Source organism: Oncorhynchus keta, chromosome 15, assembly GCF_023373465.1.
Source record: "Oncorhynchus keta strain PuntledgeMale-10-30-2019 chromosome 15, Oket_V2, whole genome shotgun sequence".
Classification (NCBI taxonomy): domain Eukaryota; kingdom Metazoa; phylum Chordata; class Actinopteri; order Salmoniformes; family Salmonidae; genus Oncorhynchus; species Oncorhynchus keta.
The window spans coordinates 39,864,922-39,889,808 of record NC_068435.1 but is presented as its reverse complement, the minus strand read 5'-3'; the positions used below and the strand labels follow the sequence as shown (position 1 = coordinate 39,889,808).

Below are 24,887 nucleotides of genomic sequence, written 5' to 3'. Positions count from 1 at the left end.
CCTGCCAGAACTTATCCTACTGTGCCCTCTGACCTTTCACATTTTTTGTTAGATGTTGGATTTGAGAGTGTTAGTCATATTTCTGTGTCCAAAGTTAGCAATTGGGTGACTTGTGGTGACACGTTCTATCACTATCAACATGTATATGTATATATGTATATATGCCATTTAGCAGACGCTTTTATCCAAAGCGACTTACAGTCATGTGTGCATACATTTCTACGTATGGGTGGTCCCGGGAATCAAACCCACTACCCTGGCGTTACAAGCGCCATGCTCTACCAACTGAGCTACAGAAGGACCAACATATAGGGGTTTAAAGTTAAGATTAGAATGTTCCATTTTGGGTGACTTGTGGTGACACTTTCTATCACTATCAACATATAGGGGTTTAAAGTATAGATTAGAATGTTCCATTTTGCACAAATGTTTTTTTTTGTTCCAGAATTATGACTTTGACATGTATTTTTCCTAGGTACTTGGATAACGTTTGGAGGTCAGATTTCAGATGAGGTAAGTCAGGATTCAAATTACAAGCTATGCATGAGACCATTAAGGAATTACACCCACAACACTGGTGTTACCAGCGCAGCATTTCAACCAACTGAGCTATCCCGGACCCCTGGTTAGTGTGGTCGTCCCAAAACAGATCTCCTTCCCAGTCAGCTCCTGTTATCACCAAGACCACCTCTGCCTTATCACTCCCTCACCCTGATGCCTCTCAGATCCATGAGCCAAAACCCCAGAGACTTTCTGGCTCACACGTGGACAGAGAGAAGAAGATGAAGACAGTTCACACACAGTTGAACAAACACACACACATACATTTACATACATGACACACGCATACACACACACACACACACACACACACACACACACACACACACACACACACACACACACACACACACACACACACACACACACACACACACACACACACACACACACACACACACACACACACACACACACACACACACACACTGGTGGAGTGAGGGCATTGGACTGTGACATTTGTCTACTGGAGATGCTGATACGGGTAGACTGCATTGTCCTTGTGAAAGTGGCCTGCAGGTACAAAAAGTAGAATGATGTTGACAAAGTGTTGTGGGGAAATTACAGGGTGTTGATATTGTGTATTTTATGTATAGTAACAGGGAGATCCCACAGACTAGATAACAAGACAACATTCATTTAGCTACTAAAACATTGAAATTGTACAAAAAGAGATAGTTCACCCAAATGACACGTTGGTTTCCTTACCCTGTAAGCAGTCTATGAACAACGTCTGACAACAATCCATGCTTTGGCATTGTTTCCACATGTTAACGTTTTAGCATTCATGGCACAAATCCCAACCAAAATGTATTTCTCTCATTTGTTTTTGCTGAATTCTACCCAGTACAATATATGCTATTTAGCAGATGATTTGATCTGAAAAGATTTACAGTCATGTGTGCATACATGCGGTCCAGGAATCAAACTCATTATTCTGGCATTGCAAGTGCCCTTGCTCTACCAACTGAGCTACAGAGAACTGTTTCATTTTGAGTTTAAAAAATATTTTCTCTTGTTTTGTCTCTGCCGAATGCCTCTCAGCTGCCAGCTCTCTGTTCTCTCCTGGGTTGATAAAGCCTCTTGTGTTTCTCAGGTGGCTGAGCAGCTGATGACCATCGCCTACGAGAACGGGGTCAATCTCTTTGACACAGCCGAAGTTTACGCTGGGGGGAAGTGAGTGTGATCTGAATACCTATTACCTACCTACCTACCTGAAACCAGAGGACAGGAACGGCTATTTTATTTTTTTAAATTTTATTTCACCTTTATTTAACCAGGTAGGCTAGTTGAGAACAAGTTCTCATTTACAACTGCGACCTGGCCAAGATAAAGCAAAGCAGTGTAGGGGTCAGCCAAGCTGACAGTGTTGTGAATCAACCATATGGAATGGGATTAGTTCTAAAGCAAGTAGGTTTACAGCGTGGGTGCATGCCAGACTGTGTATTCAAAAGAGTTGCCTTGCCAAGACAACGAGAATTCAGCTGAGGCTAAAACAAGCTGGCACCCACACTAGTACCTTTACACTTCCATGCACACATGATTGAACGTAGTACAGAATGCAGTGTATATGGAGAGTATTGACAATGGTTCATTTGATCAAGTTCTAATAGCAGTCCCTGTTATACAGTATGAAACGTGCCATCATCCCGAAACGTGTCATCTTCCAGAAACGTGCCATCATCCCGAAACGTGTCATCTTCCCGAAACGTGCCATCTTCCAGAAACGTGTCATCTTCCAGAAACGTGCCATCTTCCCGAAACGTGCCATCTTCCAGAAACGTGCCATCTTCCAGAAACGTGCCATCTTCCAGAAACGTGCCATCTTCCAGAAACGTGCCATCTTCCAGAAACGTGTCATCTTCCAGAAACGTGCCATCTTCCAGAAACGTGTCATCTTCCAGAAACGTGCCATCTTCCAGAAATGTGCCATCTTCCAGAAACGTGCCATCTTCCAGAAATGTGCCATCTTCCAGAAACGTGCCATCTTCCAGAAATGTGCCATCTTCCAGAAACGTGTCATCTTCCAGAAACGTGCCATCTTCCAGAAACGTGCCATCTTCCAGAAATGTGCCATCTTCCAGAAACGTGCCATCTTCCAGAAATGTGCCATCTTCCAGAAACGTGTCATCTTCCAGAAACGTGCTATCTTCCAGAAACGTGTCATCTTCCAGAAACGTGCCATCTTCCAGAAACGTGCCATCTTCCAGAAACGTGCCATCTTCCAGAAACGTGCCATCTTCCAGAAACGTGTCATCTTCCAGAAACGTGCCATCTTCCAGAAACGTGCCATCTTCCAGAAACGTGCCATCTTCCAGAAACGTGCCATCTTCCAGAAACGTGCCATCTTCCAGAAACGTGTCATCTTCCAGAAACGTGTCATCTTCCAGAAACGTGTCATCTTCCAGAAACGTGCCATCTTCCAGAAACGTGCCATCTTCCAGAAACGTGTCATCTTCCAGAAACGTGCCATCTTCCAGAAACGTGCCATCTTCCAGAAACGTGCCATCTTCCAGAAACGTGCCATCTTCCAGAAACGTGCCATCTTCCAGAAACGTGCCATCTTCCAGAAACGTGCCATCTTCCAGAAACGTGCCATCTTCCAGAAACGTGCCATCTTCCAGAAACGTGCCATCTTCCAGAAACGTGCCATCTTCCAGAAACGTGCCATCTTCCAGAAACGTGTCATCTTCCAGAAACGTGCCATCTTCCAGAAACGTGCCATCTTCCAGAAACGTGCCATCTTCCAGAAACGTGCCATCTTCCAGAAACGTGCCATCTTCCAGAAACGTGTCATCTTCCAGAAACGTGTCATCTTCCAGAAACGTGCCATCTTCCCGAATGACTTCTGAAGCAGCGTTCTGGGGCTTCGGTTTCATCCTCAACTGAATTCTACAGGAATGGGTTGGTTGGATTTAGCAACAGATTGGAACGCTTTATCAATGTTCAAGCACTTTACATTGTAAAATCACTTACCAATGTGTAGCACCACTAGCGTAGCACAGTTTCCCTGTGATCCCGCTCTCCTCCAAAAAATCTAATGCGTCGGCCATTCACAAAGAACAGACAATCGCTGTCCATGGTTCTGAAATTTCGAGATCTATGCGGCTGCCTATCAGATTATGTTTTTATTTATTTAACTAGGCAAGTTGGTTAAGAACAAATTCTTATTTACAATGACATCCTACCCCAGCCAAACCCTCACCCGGACGATGCTGGACCAATTGTGCGCCACCCAAAAGCCTACCTCAGCTTCTAAACCTGCCAGACTTCTGCTCTCGCGCAACCTTGAAATAAAGTCTGTGTTGCGTAAAACTAGTCCACTAGCCGCTGGGTCATCGGCTTGGTTTTCTGGGAGAGGAGGAGGAGAAGGAGGTCTTCACTAGTCACTATTCTCCAGGGGAGGAAGTAGAGGTGGAGCAAGGCCACTGTCATTGTCGGGCTGGGGCAGTGAGTTCTCTGCCCGGGACTGGGAGGTTGCGAGTGCTAGCTGATGCATAAGTATGACTACTAGCTTCCACCTGCGATGGTGTTTTGTCAATCGAGGATGATGTGGTAGCTTTGCTGATGTGGTTCCGTAATTTGGCACAGGCTTGATCAGAAAAAGCTTCTTTTGCAGCTTTCTGTGCACCACTTGGTCTTGGCCTTTTGTTTATTCACCTGCACCGCTGGCAAACAGGCTAATTAAATGACAACTGTATTGTCTGTCTGTCTCAGCTACTACCATGTAGACACACACACACACACACACACCCGCCCGCCCTTAGAGTTAATCTCCCTGCTTTATTACAGAGCCGAGATAATCCTGGGGAACATCATCAAGAAAAAGTCCTGGAGGTATGTATCATCTTTCAACTGTGTGTATCTGACTGTCTGACAGAGAGAGAGAGAGAGAGAGAGAGAGAGAGAGAGAGAGAGAGAGAGAGAGAGAGAGAGAGAGAGAGAGAGAGAGAGAGAGAGAGAGAGAGAGAGAGAGAGAGAGAGAGAGAGAGAGAGAGAGAGAGAGAGAGAGAGAGAGAGAGAGAGAGAGAGAGAGAGAGAGAGAGACGGGGCCAGCTAACAAACGTTAATCTACCGTTAGTCTACCATTAATCAAACCACAGATTTATCTCAATTCCATCACCAATATAACTCATCCACCCATTTGCTAAATAGGTCTGCAGCAGTAACCATGGCAATCAGAGGAAAGTTATGTGTTCTTGGCTATGCAAAGGCTGGTAGGCTGGTAGGCTGGTAGGTGGTCAGGCCTCAGCTATCAGCACATACTGCACATACTGATCTCGTACATCTTTGCTGCTTCATTTCTCCAATGTACATTTCCAATCATAACGTCTTCAGTCTCCAGTTCTTCAGTTCATGTCGGTTCACTGCCTCCGATTGAAACATTAAACAGCGTTGGGGATTGGACTTTACTTCGAGGAGATACACTGTATCCTATCAAAGTTCAGAGAACCTGTCCCAGAATACTTTTCTTCATACTTGAATACCATGTATAAAAAGCTGAAGGATCCATATTGTTGACTCCTCTAAAGTATTAAGACATTACATAAGCCTATATTCATCAGGATAAGATTGTCCATGTCTTTCCCTATGTTTGTCTGGCTGATCTCTCTCCCTTTGTCTTTATGTAGGAGGTCAAGTCTGGTGATCACCACCAAGCTCTACTGGGGAGGAAGGTAAGTATGTTCCTCCTCAGACATTCTGAGCACCACGCCAATGTGATTCTGAGGTGCGTGAAGTAGGATAGATCTTTGAACGGTCTGTACTGAGGCTCTCCTATACCGTATACTCTCTGAGGTCTGTCTGAGTTCTGTCTGAGGTCTGTCTGAGTTCTGTCTGAGATCTGTCTGAGATCTGTCTGAGATCTGTCTGAGTTCTGTCTGAGTTCTGTCTGAGTCTGTCTGAGTTCTGTCTGAGTTCTGTCTGAGTTCTGTCTGAGTTCTGTCTGAGTTCTGTCTGAGATTCTGTCTGAGTTCTGTCTGAGTTCTGTCTGAGTTCTGTCTGAGATCTGTCTGAGTTCTGTCTGAGTTCTGTCTGAGTTCTGTCTGAGTTCTGTCTGAGATCTGTCTTGACAGAAGTTGAACAGGATCATCCATCAGTGAGCTCGAACCTGTTCATCTTCTCTTTATTAGACATATCCTGTCTATTTGAGGTTCCTAATGAGGATCTAGATAATTGGTCAGGTCGGAGTCGTTCCTGCTACTGACTCTGCCGTGTCTGCAGGTTAAATCTCAGCTAAAACTCTATTCCCTTTACAGTGCACTAGAGCCACAAAAGGCTGGATTTGCACTATGATGAAGGAGGTTGTCTAAGATATGTGCACATACTCAGGCCAAAAGTAGCGCACAGCGAGAGAAAGAGAGAGAGAGAGAGGGGGGGGGAGAGAGAGAGAGAGAGAGAGAGAGAGAGGGAGAGAGGATAGGAGGGAGAGAGAGAGAGAGAGAGAGAGAGAGAGAGAGAGAGAGAGAGAGAGAGAGAGGGAGAGGGAGAGGGAGAGGAGAGAGAGGGAGAGGGAGAGAGAGGGAGAGATGATTAACAACCAGCCTGGCAGTCTGTTTGGGGCCTGACGAGGCTCTCTACATCTCTGAACAGACTCGCACACACAGCTGGGGGAGCCGATAACATAACAGAGAATAACACAGCCAGAGATCCAGGATGACTCAGCCCCACGCTACAGTTCTCTGTGTGCCTGGAATATCAGTCCCCAACTCTCAGAGCAAGAAAGAGAGTCTGTGTGGCTCTGTCAGTCGAGCATGTCAGTAGAGCATGTCACCACCAGGTTGTAGGTTTGAGTCCTGCTGGGGCCACCCATGTGTAAAATGTATTCAAGCGGTATTGTAAGTTGCTTTGCCTCAAAGTGTCTGTTAAGTGGCATATATTATAAAAAGAGAGGGGGGGTGAGCATGAAGAAACAAATAAGGAGAGAAAGACAAAGAAAGGACTGAAGATGGATAGTAACGGGGGAGGGCTGGGTAAATGAGGATGATGTTGCTGACGGTTTCTCATTGACTCAGACATCCACTATGAGAATAGCATTTTCAGTGCTGACAGACCATAAACTTTGTTTTGTCGCTACCGACACTTCCCAGGGCCTGTTGTGTCTCTTGTCTATTCATCGATTTGTAGACAGCTCATTAGAGGCTTGTGGGACAAGTTCAATGCTCTAGTCACTGTAAATCTGTGCGTCTGTGTGTCTCTCTCTCTCTCTGTGTTTGTGTGTGTGTGTGTGTGTGTGTGTGTGTGTGTGTGTGTGTGTGTGTGTGTGTGTGTGTGTGTGTGTGTGTGTGTGTGTGTGTGTGTGTGTGTGTGTGTGTGTGTGTGTGTGTGTGTGTGTGTGTGTGTGTGTGTGTTTGTGTGTGCATGCACTGGTGTGTGCCCTTTTGTGTATACTTTTCTGTGTGTATATTTACTTCTGTGTTCTTTTCCAGAGCGGAGACAGAGAGAGGACTCAACAGAAAGCACATAATTGAAGGTAAAGTGGCTGATTTCCTCTCCTCCTCTTCCTTATGTCTTGTCCTCCACATCACTCCATGCCCCAGTTCACCTCTATAATCCCCTCCTTTTCATATATCCACATCACTTTTATTTTCTCTCTTCTCCCTCTTGTGATTGTTTGCTGCAAGAATGCTGTTCATTGACTACAGCTCAACACCATAGTACCCTCCAAACTCATCATTATGCTTGAGACCCTGGGTCTCGACCCCGCCCTGTGCAACTGGGTCCTGGACTTCCTGACGGGCGCCCCCAGGTGGTGAAGGTAGGAAACAACATCTCCACTCCGCTGAATCTCAACATTGGGGCCCCACAAGGGTGCGTTCTCAGCCCCCTCCTGTACTCCCTGTTCACTCACGACTGCGTGGCCATGCACGCCTTCAACTCAATCATCAAGTTTGCAGATGACACAACAGTAGTAGGCTTGATCACCAACAACGATGAGACAGTCTACAGGGAGGAGGACAGGGCCCTCGGAGTGTGGTGTCAGGAAAATAATCTCTCACTCAATGTCAGCAAAACAAAAGAGATGATCGTGGACTTCAGGAAACAGCAAAGGGAGCAGCCCCCTATCCACATTGAAGGGACAGCAGTGGAGAAGGTGGAAAGTTTTAAGTTCCTCGGGGTACATATCACCGACAAACTGAAATGGTCCACCCACACAGACAGTGTGGTGAAGACAGCGCAACAGCGCCTCTTCAAATCAAAATCAAATCAAATGTATTTATATAGCCCTTCGTACATCAGCTGATATCTCAAAGTGCTGTACAGAAACCCAGCCTAAAACCCCAAACAGCAAGCAATGCAGGTGTAGAAGCACGGTGGCTAGGAAAAACTCCCTAGAAAGGCCAAAACCTAGGAAGAAACCTAGAGAGGAACCAGGCTATGTGGGGTGTCCAGTCCTCTTCTGGCTGTGCCGGGTGGAGATTATAACAGAACATGGCCAAGATGTTCAAATGTTCATAAATGACCAGCATGGTAATAATCACAGGCAGAACAGTTGAAACTGGAGCAGCAGCACGGCCAGGTGAACTGGGGACGGCAAGGAGTCATCATGCCAGGTAGTCCTGAGGCATGGTCCTAGGGCTCAGGTCCTCCGAGAGAGAGAAAGAAAGAGAGAAAGAGAATTAGAGAGAGCATACTTAAATGTACACATGACACCGGATAGGACAGGAGAAGTACTCCAGATATAACAAACTGACCCTAGCCCCCCGACACATAAACTACTGCAGCATAAATACTGGAGGCTGAGACAGGAGGGGTCAGGAGATAATGTGGCCCCATCCGATGACACCCCCGGACAGGGCCAAACAGGAAGGATATAACCCCACCCACTTTAGCAAAGCACAGCCCCCACACCACTAGAGGGATATCTTCAACCACCAACTTCCCATCCTGAGACAAGGCCGAGTATAGCCCACAAAGATCTCCGCCACGGCACAACCCAAGTGGGGGTACCAACCCAGACAGGAAGATCACATCAGTGACTCAACCCACTCAAGTGACGCACCCCTCCTGGGGACGTTATGAAAGAGCAATATAACAATGGGTAAGAAGACCATTCCATAAAAATGGAGCTCTCAACCTCAGGAGGCTGAAAAAATGTGGCTTGTCACCGAAAACCCTCACTAACTTTTACAGGTGCACAATTGAGAGCATCCTGTCGGGCTGTATCACCGACTGGTACAGCAACTGCACTGGCCACAACTGCAAGGCTCTCCAGAGGGTGGTGCGTTATGCACAACGCACCTGCCCTCCAGGGAACCAACAGCACCCGATGTCACCGGAAGGCAAAAAAGATAATCAAGGACAATAACCATCCGAACCACTGCCTGTTCACCCTGCTTCCATCCAGAAGGTGAGGTCAGTACAGGTGCATCAATTCTGGGACCGAGAGATTGAAAAACAGCTTTTTATCTCAAGGCCATCAGATTGTTAAACAGCCACTAGCACAGAGAGGTGGCTGCCTACCTAAAGACTTGATACCATTGGTCACTTTAATAAATGGAACACTAGTCACTTAATAATGCCACTTAAGAATGTTTACATATCTCGCATTACTCATCTCATATATACACTACATAATGTATATTGTATCCTTCACTATCTATTCTTTACTATCTATTGCATCTTAGCTGCTCTGTCACTGCTAATCCATATATTTTATACTTATATTTTCTTATCCCATTCCTTTACTAGATTGTGCGTATTAGGTTTGTGAAATTGTTAGATACTGCTGCACTGTCGGATCTAGATGCATAAGCATTTCACTACATTCGCAATAACATCTGCTAACCATGGGCATGTGGCCAATACAATTGTGTTTTATTTCCTCCTGTGTGCTCAGTTGAACTTAACCTCCTCTTTTGAAGTACCTGTATGTCTCTAATACCGTTCAGGGTCGGATGTCTCTGGGTCTTGAGTTGGTCCACACCCTAATCTGGTGGTCCCAGCGCGCACGACCCACGTGGAGTTCCAGGTCTCCGGTAGCCTCTGGAACTGCCGATCTGCGGCCAACAAGGCAGAGTTCATCTCAGCCTATGCCTCCCTCCAGTCCCTCGACTTCTTGGCACTGACGGAAACATGGATCACCACAGATAACACTGCTACTCCTACTGCTCTCTCTTCGTCCGCACACGTGTTCTCGCACACCCCGAGAGCTTCTGGTCAGCGGGGTGGTGGCACCGGGATCCTCATCTCTCCCAAGTGGTCATTCTCTCTTTCTCCCCTTACCCATCTGTCTATCGCCTCCTTTGAATTTCATGCTGTCACAGTTACCAGCCCTTTCAAGCTTAACATCCTTATCATTTATCGCCCTCCAGGTCCCCTCGGAGAGTTCATCAATGAGCTTGATGTCTTGATAAGCTCCTTTCCTGAGGACGGCTCACCTCTCACAGTTCTGGGCGACTTTAACCTCCCACGTCTACCTTTGACTCATTCCTCTCTGCCTCCTTCTTTCCACTCCTTTCCTCTTTTGACCTCACCCTCTCACCTTCCCCCCCTACTCACAAGGCAGGCAATACGCTCGACCTCATCTTTACTAGATGCTGTTCTTCCACTAACCTCATTGCAACTCCCCTCCAAGTCTCCGACCACTACCTTGTATCCTTTTCCCTCTCGCTCTCATCCAACACTTCCCACACTGCCCCTACTCGGATGGTATCGCGCCGTCCCAACCTTCGCTCTCTCTCCCCCGCTACTCTCTCCTCTTCCATCCTATCATCTCTTCCCTCTGCTCAAATCTTCTCCAACCTATCTCCTGATTCTGCCTCCTCAACCCTCCTCTCCTCCCTTTCTGCATCCTTTGACTCTCTATGTCCCCTATCTTCCAGGCCGGCTCGGTCCTCCCTCCCGCTCCGTGGCTCGACGACTCATTGCGAGCTCACAGAACAGGGCTCCGGGCAGCCGAGCGGAAATGGAGGAAAACTCGCCTCCTGCGGACCTGGCATCCTTTCGCTCCCTCCTCTCTACATTTTCCTCCTCTGTCTCTGCTGCTAAAGCCACTTTCTACCATTCTAAATTCCAAGCATCTGCCTCTAACCCTAGGAAGCTCTTTGCCACCTTCTCCTCCCTCCTGAATCCTCCTCCCCCTCCCCCCTCCTCCCTGCAGATGACTTCGTCAACCATTTTGAAAAGAATGTCGACGACATCCGATCCTCGTTTGCTAAGTCAAACGACACCGCTGGTTCTGCTCACACTGCCCTACCCTGTGCTCTGACCTCTTTCTCCCCTCTCTCTCCAGATGAAATCTCGCGTCTTGTGACGGCCGGCCGCCCAACAACCTGCCCGCTTGACCCTATCCCCTCCTCTCTTCTCCAGACCATTTCCGGAGACCTTCTCCCTTACCTCACCTCGCTCATCAACTCATCCCTGACCGCTGGCTACGTCCCTTCCGTCTTCAAGAGAGCGAGAGTTGCACCCCTTCTGAAAAACCTACACTCGATCCCTCCGATGTCAACAACTACAGACCAGTATCCCTTCTTTCTTTTCTCTCCAAAACTCTTGAACGTGCCGTCCTTGGCCAGCTCTCCCGCTATCTCTCTCAGAATGACCTTCTTGATCCAAATCAGTCAGGTTTCAAGACTAGTCATTCAACTGAGACTGCTCTTCTCTGTATCACGGAGGCGCTCCGCACCGCTAAAGCTAACTCTCTCTCCTCTGCTCTCATCCTTCTAGACCTATCGGCTGCCTTCGATACTGTGAACCATCAGATCCTCCTCTCCACCCTCTCCGAGTTGGGCATCTCCGGCGCGGCCCACGCTGGATTGCGTCCTACCTGACAGGTCGCTCCTACCAGGTGGCGTGGCGAGAATCTGTCTCCTCACCACGCGCTCTCACCACTGGTGTCCCCCAGGGCTCTGTTCTAGGCCCTCTCCTATTCTCGCTATACACCAAGTCACTTGGCTCTGTCATAACCTCACATGGTCTCTCCTATCATTGCTATGCAGACGACACACAATTAATCTTCTCCTTTCCTCCTTCTGATGACCAGGTGGTGAATCTCATCTCTGCATGTCTGGCAGACATATCAGTGTGGATGACGGATCACCACCTCAAGCTGAACCTCAGCAAGACGGAGCTGCTCTTCCTCCCGGGAAGGACTGCCCGTTCCATGATCTCGCCATCACGGTTGACAACTCCATTGTGTCCTCCTCCCAGAGCGCTAAGAACCTTGGCGTGATCCTGGACAACACCCTGTCGTTCTCAACTAACATCAAGGCGGTGGCCCGTTCCTGTAGGTTCATGCTCTACAACATCCGCAGAGTACGACCCTGCCTCACACAGGAAGCGGCGCAGGTCCTAATCCAGGCACTTGTCATCTCCCGTCTGGATTACTGCAACTCGCTGTTGGCTGGGCTCCTGCCTGTGCCATTAAACCCTACAACTCATCCAGAACGCCGCAGCCCGTCTGGTGTTCAACCTTCCCAAGTTCTCTCACGTCACCCCCGCTCCTCTGCTCTCTCCACTGGCTTCCAGTTGAAGCTCGCATCCGCTACAAGACCATGGTGCTTGCCTACGGAGCTGTGAGGGGAACGGCACCTCAGTACCTCCAGGCTCTGATCAGGCCCTACACCCAAACAAGGGCACTGCGTTCATCCACCTCTGGCCTGCTCGCCTCCCTACCACTGAGGAAGTACAGTTCCCGCTCAGCCCAGTCAAAACTGTTCGCTGCTCTGGCTCTCCAATGGTGGAACACACTTCCTCACGACGCCAGGACAGCGGAGTCAATCACCACCTTCCGGAGACACCTGAAACCCCACCTCTTTAAGGAATACCTAGGATAGGATAAATCTCGTAATCCTTCTCACTACATAATGTATATTGTATCCCCTTAAAAGATTTAGATGCACTATTGTAAAGTGGCTGTTCCACTGGATGTCATAAGGTGAATGCACCAATTTGTAAGTCGCTCTGGATAAGAGCGTCTGCTAAATGACTTAAATGTAAATGTAATATGATATGATAGACATGAGCACCCCTCTATCCATATCGTCCTGTAGTGTCCTCGCCTGTTATCTTCTCTCTTAGCATCTCCTTTCCTTTCCTTTCCTCTCCTCTCCTCTCCTCCCCTGTTACTTTCTGTCCTCCCTTTCCTCTCCTCTCATCTCCCACCTTACCATGTTTCCCCTTTCAGTCCCTCCAGTCTCCTATTTAACAGTTTTTAGGGTATTACACAGCTAAACCTGACACCCAGGTTACCCCAATCCGCACGCTACCCCAAACCAATTCCCTGATCCAGCCCAACAACGTCCCGTCCACAGCAGTGCCTGCACCTCCTGCAGCACTCTCATATAGTATTAACATTCATATCAGCTTCTAACTTTCCCCCCAAAGAAGAACAGAATCATATGTTTAGCATGAGAGATAAAGGATGGGGAGAAAGGGGGAGAGACAGAGAGAGAGAGAGAGAGAGAGAGAGAGAGAGAGAGAGAGAGGGAGGGAGGAGAGAAAGGAAGAGAGCGGGCAAGATCAATTGAGAGAAAGTAAGAAAACTTTGGGAGGGAGAGAAAGAGAGCATAGCAAGTTAGTTGGGCTCAGCTGTCCTGTCTGGAGGATAGATAACAATACTGAGGCACAGCGCCTGTGTCACCATAATGTGGTGGATGTCACCGCAGGCTAACTGATGAAGCACACGATTGGCTGAGAGACACAGTTGTTGACAACCTATTTAAACTGTTGATGTGGATGTCACTGCTGGCCAATCGATGCAGCATCTGTCTAAAAGAGACAGCGTTTTTTGAAGGGCATTGGCAGGTGTGGCGGTGTCACCTCAAGATAATCGATGTTGGGCCAAGAAAAACAGTTGATGACCGTATTCATATCTCTGAGTGATGTCTAAACGGGTTTCTATAGTAAAGAGTAGAGGACTAGTGAGGCAAACTGGTGTTGGACAGGGTTGTTTTTTTGGTGGTTTTATCTACTGATTGACAGGATATTTTAAGATATTTTTAAACAGGACTTTGTTCATGACCTTGCTTGTTTCCTCCTTTATCCAATATCCACCAATGGAATTCATTTGATGTATTACCCTTCTATCCACGTCTCGCTAATCTCCACAAATAGAGGCACGTAGAGGCCTTAAGACTGCTTGATCAGTGCAAGTCGTGTGAGTGTGTGTGAGTCACTTCAAAACAGAGTCCCTTCAGAGTCTTATAAAAATCATGGCAGAGCAGGCTCAGATTAGTGTGTGTGTGCACGTGCACATGCGTGTGTGTAATGCTCCTGGGATTACCGGGTTGTAGATGACAGGACATGGATTAAGATGTGTGAATGGTGACAGGGGAGAGCATGACTCCCTCACAGGATTAACTCTAAGGACTGGCATTCATCTGTCACAGAAATGTACACATGTATACACACACACACATGCACAGACACTCTTTTTTAAACACACTTTTACAAACACTCATATGTACACACTCAGGTACACACCTCCTTTCTTTGCCTTTCCTGTCTTATTGTGTCCCATCCTCTCCTCTCTCCACCCTTTCATCCGTCTGCTCTCCTATTAGTTTTTGTGAATGGAGCTGAGCTGATAGACACAATACCTCATTCATCTCTACCCCTCTCCTCTCCCTCTCCTCTCCTCTCCTCTCCTCTCCTCTCCTCTCCTCTTGGGATTCAAACAGCAAAGCCTTCACATGACAGGATGAGAGAGACAGAGGAGGAAAGGTCTCCCTCACCTTCCCTCAGATCCTCTGCGTTCTGTAGCTGCAGATTTCTAACAGGTGTTTACCTCTCTCTCTCTCTCTCTCTCTCTCTCTCTCTCTCTCTCTCTCTCTCTCTCTCTCTCTCTCCCTCTCTACCCACCCCTCTCTCTCTCTCCCCCCTCTCCTCTCTCTCTCTCTCTCTCTCTCTCTCTCTCTCTCTCTCTCTCTCTCTCTCTCTCCCTCTCTCTCCCACTCCCTCTCTCTCTCTCTCTCTCTCTCTCTCTCTCTCTCTCTCTCTCTCTCCCTCTCTACCCACCTCTCTCTCTCTCTCCCCTCTCTCTCTCTCTCTCTCTCTCTCTCTCTCCCCTCCCCTCTCTCTCTCTCTCTCTCTCTCTCTCTCTCTCTCTCTCTCTCTCTCTCTCTCTCTCTCTCTCTCTCTCTCTCCCGCTCTCTCTCTCTCTCCCTCTCTCTCTCTCTCTCCCTCTCTCTCTCTCTCGCAGGTCTGAGGAGCTCTCTACAGAGGATGCAGCTGGAGTATGTGGATGTGGTGTTTGCCAACCGGCCCGACAGCAACACCCCCATGGAGGGTGAGTGACCACGGGGGAGAAGGGAGGGAGAGGGTGAGAGGGTGACTCTCAGGGATGGGAGTGATTGATGGTATTGTTGTTGGACTACTTTGGCACTCGTTTGTTTCACACACACACACACACACACACACACACACACACACACACACACACACACACACACACACACACACACACACACACACACACACACACACACACACACACACACACACACACACACACACACACACACACACACACACAAGCAAGCAAACAAACACAAATAAACACACTCACACAGGCATATTCACACTGCCCCACCCCCACCCCACCACTCTGTGTTCAGTAAGTTTCAACAAGGCCTCTGTGTGTGTTGCTCCCCTCCCCTCATTCTATTGAAACAGGATTAGAGTCCCCCTCGAGGGTAGCTGGTGTATTTTGGGGTTAGTCTCCATGGAGATAGAAGCCCTACTGTGCTCTCTCTTTCTTTTCCTCTTCTTTTACTTCTCTTTCTCTAATTTGTGTCTCTTTGCTCGTTTTTTTCTCTGCCTTGTCCTCGGCTTTCTTACTCCCGCTCTTTCTTGGCTCTCCTATAACAGAGTGGGTCACAACACTAACTTGCTAGTGATTTCTTGTCTCTAAACCCCTTCTCTCTCTCCATCCCCTCCTCTATTTCTTGGAGTGGATAGACAGCCCCTACTGTTCTCTCTAAGCTGGGATCCCTCTTACTCCCTCAGCCCAAAACAAGCCACCGGGGGTCCAGACTGTCCAGACTGGGGTCCAGACTGTCCAGACTGGAGTCCAAACTGTCCAGACTGGGGTCCAGACTGTCCAGACTGGGGTCCAGACTGTCCAGACTGGGGTCCAGACTGTACACAACCTGAGCCTGTCACCTAGAGATGCTGATGTCTGTCACACATGCCCCATGGCAGACATTTTGAAAGAAAGATTGCTAGATCGTCTTTGCCCCACGGCCAACAACAGACGATGTTGACTCTTCTGATGTGCCCATCACTACCAAATACGATACTGATTGGCCGATTGACAGACACAGAAAGCAAAGCAGATGGATAGATGGACGGACAGATGGACTGACAGACAGACACGTGCACGCGCACACACACACAAACTCTATCTCACACGCACACACCCAGCTGTGATCCTATCCCAGCTAACAATTTTAGGGAAAGTGAACGTTTTTGTAATGTTACCCTTAATGTTCCCCAGATATTTGAGTGTCTAGTTTTCTGTTAGTTAGGAGAACATTGTATGCTAGCAAAAACCTCATGAGAACCTATTTAGTATGTCCTGGTGTTAGAGTTAGAAATGTCCTTGAAGACAAACAGAGCATACCAGAACGTGGTTGCCATGTTCTCAGAATATAACATATTCATGTTCTAGACACGTTTCATTGGAATGTTGCAAAAACAGTCCCGTGTGCAGCTTTCTGAGCATTTGGACAATATTCTATCAACGTCCCACCAAACATAAACAGAACAGGGTTGCCGTATTCTCAGAATAAAATATATGAATGTTTTAAATACGTTTCATGGGAACGTTGCATGAACATTTCTGTGTATCATTTGTCAGGATGTCACCTGATGATCCCAAAGAAATGTTCTCCCCAAAATAAAAGGGTTTCATTACCCACCACCCGTTGTTACTGTTGCCGAGCCCATCAAGGCCATAATTGGTGAACCACTGATCTTTGGCATATATATATATTTCTGTATCGTGGTCTAATGTTGGTGGGTCATTTCACCCTGTTTTAATGTTACTCCTGATCAATAAAACTGTTTTTCTTGAGTGTACTTTTAACAGAGCTGAGATTCACTTCAAAGTACATTTCAAGCAGACGATGGAGAGATGTTCAGCTATATAGAATTAATAAGTACTAACAATTTATGAGAGGGAGTGGAAATGTGGTCATCAATCAATTTGAAAGCTCTTCTCACATCAGCTGATGTCACATAGTGCTGTACAAAAACCCAGCCTAAAACCCCAAACAGCAAGCAATGCAGGTGTAGAAGCACGGTGGCAAGGAAACACTCCCTAGAAAGGCAAGGAACATAGGAAGAAACGTAGAGAGGAACCAGTCTCTGTGGGGTGGCCAGTCCTCTTCTGGCTGTGCCGGGTGGAGATTATAACAGAACGTGGCCAAGATGTTCAAATGTTCATAAATGACCAGCATGGTCAAATAATAATAATCACAGTAGTTGTTGAGGGTGCAACAGGTCAGCACCTCATTGGTAAATGTCAGTTGGCTTTTCATAGCCGATCATTCAGAGTATGTCTTCCGCTCCTGCTTTCTCTAGAGAGTTGAAAACAGCAGGTCTTGGACAAGTTAGTATGTCCGGTGAACAGGTCAAGGTTCTATAGCCGCAGGCAGAACAGTTGAAACTGGAGCAGCAGCACGACCAGGTGGACTGGGGACAGCAAAGAGTCATCAGGCCAGATAGTCCTGAGGCATGGTCCTAGGGCTCAGGTCCCCCGAGAGAGAGAGAGAGAAAGCAAAATATTATATATATATATATATATATATATATATATATATATATATATATATATATATAATTAAAAGTGACATTAAAGTTTGGCTACATTTTCAAGCACTCCTCTCATGTCAGTATAGGTCTGACCATCACCTGCAATTCGATATGTAGGCTTATTTTAATTATTTATCTACATTTACATATACTTATTTTTTTCATAACAGAATAGCTGCGATATTTCGGTTTTCAAAGCAATTTAATTGGCTATTTTGGTTAATGGCCTTGTTGCCCTTGTAGATTGGGCATCTCTTGAAGGCCAATTGGCCTTTCCTCTAAAATCATGAAATTACAGGCCTGGTCCACACAAGACATGAAACAACATAACACAATACAGAACATGAATAGTCAGAACAGCTAAAGGTCAGAACTAAATACATTTTAAAGCAGCACACATAGCCTCCACATCAATATATCCACACAAAATATCTAGGTCCAATAGGGAATGTGCGGTGAGGTGTTGCTTTATCTGTTCCATGCAATAATTGCTCTATATAATACCGTACACTTTCTGGAATTTGTTCTAGATTTGGGGACTGTGAAAAGACCCCTGGTGGCATGTCTGGTGGGGAAGGTGTGTGTGTCAGAGCTATATGTAAGTTGACTTCCTTGAATTTGTTCTAGATTTGGGGACTGTGAAAAGACCCCTGGTGGCATATCTGGTGGGAAAGGTGTGTGTGTCAGAGCTGTATGTAAGTTGACTTCCTTGAATTTGTTCTAGATTTGGGGACTGTGAAAAGACCCCTGGTGGCATGTCTGGTGGGGAAGGAGTGTGTGTCAGAGCTGTATGTAAGTTGACTGCGCAAACAATTTGGAATGTTCCATACATTAATGTTTCTTGTAAAAATAAGAAGTTATGCAGTCAGTCTCTCAACTTTTAGCCAAGAGAGATTATTATTATGTATATTAGCCCTCTGATTACAATTTATTCCAATAGTTTGCTGATAGCTGGAAACAAGCTGATAGGTCTGCTGTTAGAACCAGTAAAGTCCACTTTACCACTCTTGGGTAGCGGAATTACTTTGTCTTCCCTCCAGCCCTGAGGACAAACACGTTGCTCTAGATTCAGATTAAATGTATGACAGGCAGAAGTGGCCTTAATGGCTCACTGTTCATGGTTGCCATTTCCTGCCTAAGTTTGCCCACTTTGCCAACAAAGTAATCATTAGAATAATTGGCAACATAAAATGGTTTTGTGATGAATACGCCGTCTGATTTGATGAAAGGGTGGAGTTGAATTTGTCTTTCTCACAATAATTTAATTTAAAATACTCCAAAGTTTTCATCCTTTATATCATTGATGTTGGCTTCATTTATTTTATTTTTGTTGAGTTTAGTCACATAATTTCTTAAATCTGCAATAAATCAGCCACAGATGTGCAGCCAGACTTATTAGCCGCTCCTTTTACCCCATCACTTTCAACCATACAGTTTTTCAATTCCTCATTAATACATTAATATTTCTAAATGTGATTTTCTAACAGGTGCATGTTTATCAATAATTGGAAGAAGCAATTTCACAAATTAAACAAGTGCACCCCTCTGGATGCTCTTTATTAATCACATCAGACCAACAAATGTTTTTTCGATCATCCCACATAAGAGCCAAAGCAAAAAATGTGATCAACCCTGGAGGTTGATTAATTAATAACCTGAACCAGATTACAGTCACTGGTTACAGTGGGAAGCTTCCTCTTGAGCAGACTGTTTGATGAAAACCAGTCAATATTGAGGTCCCAGGAAAGTTAACCTCTCTGTTAACATTGTTAGTTTTACTCTGGTTATTTAGAACCTAACGGACAACTAGGAAAAGCTCAAACCAAGTTTATTCACCCACTGGGTCAAACAGCTGCAAAGACAAAGACCTCTTTACACAAACACATATTTATACCCCCATTTAGGCAGAGTCTCATCCTTTTCTCTAAACACTACATTATTGTTGCTAGGCAGGAAGTTTAGGGATGTGGGTAATAAACTGTGCCTTCTCCCTTCATGTGACCTGACCACAAACTAATCAACACCTCTCCACCCTTATCAGTGACCGCAATCATGTGATTCCCTTTACCCTTTTCAGGGCGCTGGCTCTTATACAACCTCCATTGACCCAACCATATACATTCCTCATACATGTCAAATCAAATCAAATGTATTTATATAGCCCTTTGTACATCAGCTGATATCTCAAAGTGCTGTACAGAAACCCAGCCTAAAACCCCAAACAGCAAGCAATGCAGGTGTAGAAGCACGGTGGCTAGGAAAAACTCCATAGAAAGGCCAAAACCTAGGAAGAAACCTAGAGAGGAACCAGGCTATGTGGGGTGGCCAGTCCTCTTCTGGCTGTGCCGGGTGGAGATTATAACAGAACATGGCCAAGATGTTCAAATGTTCATAAATGACCAGCATGGTCGAATAATAATAAGGCAGAACAGTTGAAACTGGAGCAGCAGCACGGCCAGGTGGACTGGGGACAGCAAGGAGTCATCATGTCAGGTAGTCCTGGGGCATGGTCCTAGGGCTCAGGTCCTCCGAGAGAGAGAAAGAAAGAAAGGGAGAAGGAGAGAATTAGAGAACGCACACTTAGATTCACACAGGACACCGAATAGGACAGGAGAAGTACTCCAGATATAACAAACTGGCCCTAGCCCCCTGACACATAAACTACTGCAGCATAAATACTGGAGGCTGAGACAGGAGGGGTCAGGAGACACTGTGGCCCCATCCGAGGACACCCCCGGACAGGGCCAAACAGGAAGGATATAACCCCACTCACTTTGCCAAAGCACAGCCCCCACACCACTAGAGGGATATTTTCAACCACCAACTTACCATCCTGAGACAAGGCTGAGTATAGCCCACGAAGATCTCCGCCATGGCACAACCCAAGGGGGGGGGGGGCGCAAACCCAGACAGGATGACCACATCAGTGAATCAACCCACTCAGGTGACACACCCCTTCCAGGGTGCAGGGTGTAACCATTAACTTCTAGTAAAGAAAGTATTTCAAACTAGAATTCAACAACATCACATACACTATCAAGCATTTCACACACATTATTTAGATACTGACTGTTAGCACTTGGTGGCCTATTGCAACACCCCAAAATAATAGGCTTTAGATGAGGCAGGTGAACCTGCAACCACAGCACTTCAATAACACTTGACATGAGATCTTCTCTAAGCATTACAATAATATGGCTCCTAATATATATATATAGAAACACCTCCCCCATAAGCATTCCTGTCTCTTCTATAGATGTTATATCCTTGTATTGCTACTGCTGTATCATTAAAGGAATTATCTAAATTAGTCTCAGAAATGGCTAATATATGAATGTTATCTGATGTTATTAAGTTATTTCATTAACCTTATTTCTAAGGCTACATATATTAATATAGGCCTTTCCTGTGTAGCTTCTCAGGGATTGACATAATATGGAAAATAACAAACTAAGCAAGAGAAAAAATTATAATTCCGTGGTCCATTAATCAGTTGGTGTGTGTGTGTGAGCCTGTGGGGTTGAATCTAGGAACCCATAGGCTTGGCTCTCTCATCCCTTCCAAGCTTTTGGGAATGAGGGTGGACACTGGCCTGTCATAGCAGATGTAAGCATTGTCCATACGCGCTCTGGCAGCTTTCATGGATGGGATAAGTTATTTTCTCTTCTGGCGCACAGCTTCAGGATAATCCTCATTGAGGAAAATGTATGTTCCTCTCAAGTTGTTGGCTCTTTCCAGAACAGCTACCTTGTCCTTGAACATCAGAAACTTGATTGGCCTGGGCCTGGGCCTGTCACGTGGGCCGGTGGTGGGTTTTCCAATCCTGTGGGAATGCTCCACCTCAATCGTCCTGTGGTCCATCTTCCCTCACTTTGTTCTCAGACTCTGTCCAGGTCTTATGTGGAGATTCTGCAATTCCGTCCACAACAATGTTGTTCTGCCTTGATTGTCCCTCGAGATAATCTGATTTGTCCGTCATTGTTATCATGGATTCACATACATAACTAAAGTCCTCTCTCAATGACTTACAGATTGCTGTCATCTTGCCATTTTCCTGTTTAAACTCATCGAGCCGACTCTGGGAGAACTGCAAACCGTTCTTCGGGTCCTGGACCAGTCTGATCACGTCGTCCATTATTTTATTAGTTGACTCCACCAGTATTTGTACACAATTCTTGAAGTTATTTTCTTGATGTTGTAACAACTGCTTATAGAAATCTTTTTGTTTGTCTAAAATATCCCTCACCTGTGATAGACAGACACCACTATCCTCAAAGGTACTCCCACCGCCTTTGGTCTTTCTCATGGTAGCAACGTAGGCCACGCTGTTAGTCCTCGCAGTTCCAGACAGGTCAGCTCGCAGGGAAGGTGGAAACAGCAACAAAAAGCAGGGATCACATGGAAACCATGTGTTTGATGTATTTTATACCATTCCACTTATTCCGCTTCAGCCATTACCACGAGCCTTATCCACCCCAATTAAGGTGCCACCAATCTTCTGTGATGTTAACATATTTTAATTATACTCCTGAATCACAATGATCAATAAACGCGTTTCTTGAGTGTACTTTTAACACTGTTGATTGGTGCTGATGGCCTGGATTTGAGACCCGCTAAGACTGGTGTGTCAACGTCCTTACATGGAGGGCCTAGTGTCTGCTGTTTTATTTATTATTATTTGCAATTAAGATCGAGACAACCAGGCGAGAAGAGTTCCTTCCTAATTAGTGACCTTACTTCATCAATCAATTACAAGGGAGACACTCGGCCCTCTGTGGAATGAGTTTGAGAAACGATCTAAGGGAATCACCCTACTCCCACATTCTTATCAAAACATGTTCATGTCCAAGTTAAAATACCTATCTGATATAGTTAAAATTAGTTTTTCACTCAAATATGGGAATCTGTAGGATTTTTTGAGCACGAATTTTGACCACTTTCCACATATTCAACTACAAAGAGGTTTTCCAATGCTCCGCTAAGAAGGGTACTCATTGGTAGATGGGTAAAACAAAAAAAAGTAGACATTGAATATCCTTTTGAGCATGGTGAAGTTATTAATTACACTTTGGATGTTGTATCAATACACCCAGTCAGTACAAAGATACAGGCGTCCTTCCTAACTAAGTTAGAGAGGAAAGAAACTGCTCAGGGATTTCAACATGATGACTTTAAAACTTCTTAGGGATCAAATCCCGTTAGCGGGATCTATTTGACAACATCCGGTGAAATGGCAGAGCGCCAAATTCAAATTAAATTATTAGAAATATTTAACTTTCATAAAATCACAAGTGCAATACACCAAAATAAATCTTAACTTCTTGTTAATCCAGACACCGTGTCAGATTTCAAAAAGGCTTTACGGCGAAAGCAAACCATGCGATTATCTGAGGACAACACCCCATCATACAAACATATGACAATCATATTTCAACCTGCCAGGCGTGACACAAAACTCAGAAATAACGATATAATTCATGCCTTACCCTTGAAGATCTTCTTCTGTTGGCACTCCAAAATGTCCCAAAAACATCACAAATGGTCCTTTTGTTCTATAAATTCTGTCGTTATTATCCACAAAATGTCAATTTATTTGGCACATTTGATTCAGAAAAACACTGGTTCCAACTCGCCCAACATGGCTACAAAGTATCTAATAAGTTACCTGTAAACTTGGTCCAAACATTTCAAACAACTGTCCTAATCCAACTTTAGGTATTTTAAAACGTAAATAATCTAGACAATTTAAGATGGAATATACTGTGTTCAATAGCGGAAAAAAATGAAATTGGAACGAGCTTCAGGTTGCGCGCCCCAAACAAAACAGTCCACTTGGCTCGACACTCAGAAAGGAAAGGGCTACTTCTTCATTACTCAAAAGAAAAACATCAACCAATTTCTAAAGACTGTTGCCATCTAGTGGAAGCCATAGGAACTGCAACCAGGTGCCTCAGAAATCTAGATTCCCATAGAAAACCAATTGAAAACACAGTGATCTCAAAATAAAATCCTGGATGGTTTGTCCTCCGCGTTTCGCCTGCCAAATAAGTTCTGTTATCACAGACATTATTTTAACAGTTTTAGAAACTTTAGAGTGTTTTCTATCCAAATCTACGAATTATATGCATATCCTAGCTTCTGGGCCTGAGTAACAGGCAGTTTACTTTGGGCACGCTTTTCATCCGGATGTGAAAATAGTGCCCCCTATCCCAATGAAGTTAAACAGTTACAGAGTTTAATAGCTGTGACAGGAGAAAACTGAGGATGTATCAACAACATTGTAGTTACTCTACAATACTAGCCTAATTGACAGAGTGAAAAGAAGGAAGCCTGTACAGAATACAAATATTCCAAAAAAGTCCATCCTGTTTGCAACTCGGCACTATAGTAATACTGCAAAAAAGGTGGCAAAGCAATTCACTTTTGTCCTGAATACAAAGTGTTGTGTTTGGGGCAAATCCAATACAACACATTACTGAGTACCACTTTCCATATTTTCAAGCATAGTGGTGGCTGCAACACGTTATGGGTAGGCTTGCAATCATTAAGGACTGGGAGTATAATTTCAGCCCTTACATTTCTGAAATAAGTCAATCAAATCAATGATGAGAATAGTCAGATGAACTGATACCTGACATGAACACGGTGGTGTAGTGAGGTTGTGCGTTTAAATCCCAGGTGAGGACATGTTGAATAATAATGACTCTGTACGTACACAATGTGACCATCTATTGTATGTCAAATATGTGTGTGAGTATCTCTACCCTTGCCAACAGACAACGAGCTATGCATGGATCCGTGGTTCACCAATCAGGGCATTGATTGGCTTGGCAACAGTAACAAGAAGTGATGTTATTATTATTATTATATTATATTATATTATGTGTAAAGATTCTTTTCGGGGGGAGAGCAATTCTTTAGAACTATAAAGCTACGTCCTGACAATTGATACACATAAATGTTCCTGCAACGTTCCCATGAAACGTGTCTAGAACATTAATGGCTTGTATTCTGAGAACACGACAACCATGTTCTGTGTATGTTTGGTGTGATGATGATGGATTATTTTCCTAACACAGGAAACTGTGCACATGCATATTCTTGCAACGTTCCCATGAAACATGTCTAGAACATTAATATCTTATGTCCTGAGAACATGGCAACCATGGTCTGTGTATGTTTGGTGGGACGTAGATGGAATATTCTCCTAACCCACAGAAACGGGACACATGAATGGTCTGTGTATGTTTGGTGGGACGTAGATGGAATATTCTCCTAACCCACAGAAACGGGACACATGAATGGTCTGTGTATGTTTGGTGGGACATTGATGGAATATTCTCTAACCCACAGAAACGGGACACATGAATGGTCTGTGTATGTTTGGTGGGACGTAGATGGAATATTCTCCTAACCCACAGAAATGGGACACATGAATGGCCTGTGTATGTTTGGTGGGACATTGATGGAATATTCTCCTAACCCACAGAAATGGGACACATGAATGGCCTGTGTATGTTTGGTGGGACATTGATGGAATATTCTCCTAACCCACAGAAACGGGACAC

General features: G+C 45.4%; 1 protein-coding gene across 1 annotated transcript in view; it reads left to right on the top strand.

Moving 5' to 3' along the window:
- LOC118395245 (voltage-gated potassium channel subunit beta-1-like) overlaps positions 1-24,887 on the top strand; it is a 105,494-nt gene that overhangs the window by 62,767 nt on the left and 17,840 nt on the right. Inside the window, exons 3-8 of the mRNA XM_052464015.1 lie at positions 476-513; positions 1,658-1,737; positions 4,354-4,398; positions 5,193-5,237; positions 6,990-7,033; positions 14,705-14,791. Of these exons, the coding sequence (XP_052319975.1) occupies positions 476-513; positions 1,658-1,737; positions 4,354-4,398; positions 5,193-5,237; positions 6,990-7,033; positions 14,705-14,791 (339 nt within the window). The remainder of the gene's footprint in view (positions 1-475; positions 514-1,657; positions 1,738-4,353; positions 4,399-5,192; positions 5,238-6,989; positions 7,034-14,704; positions 14,792-24,887) is intronic.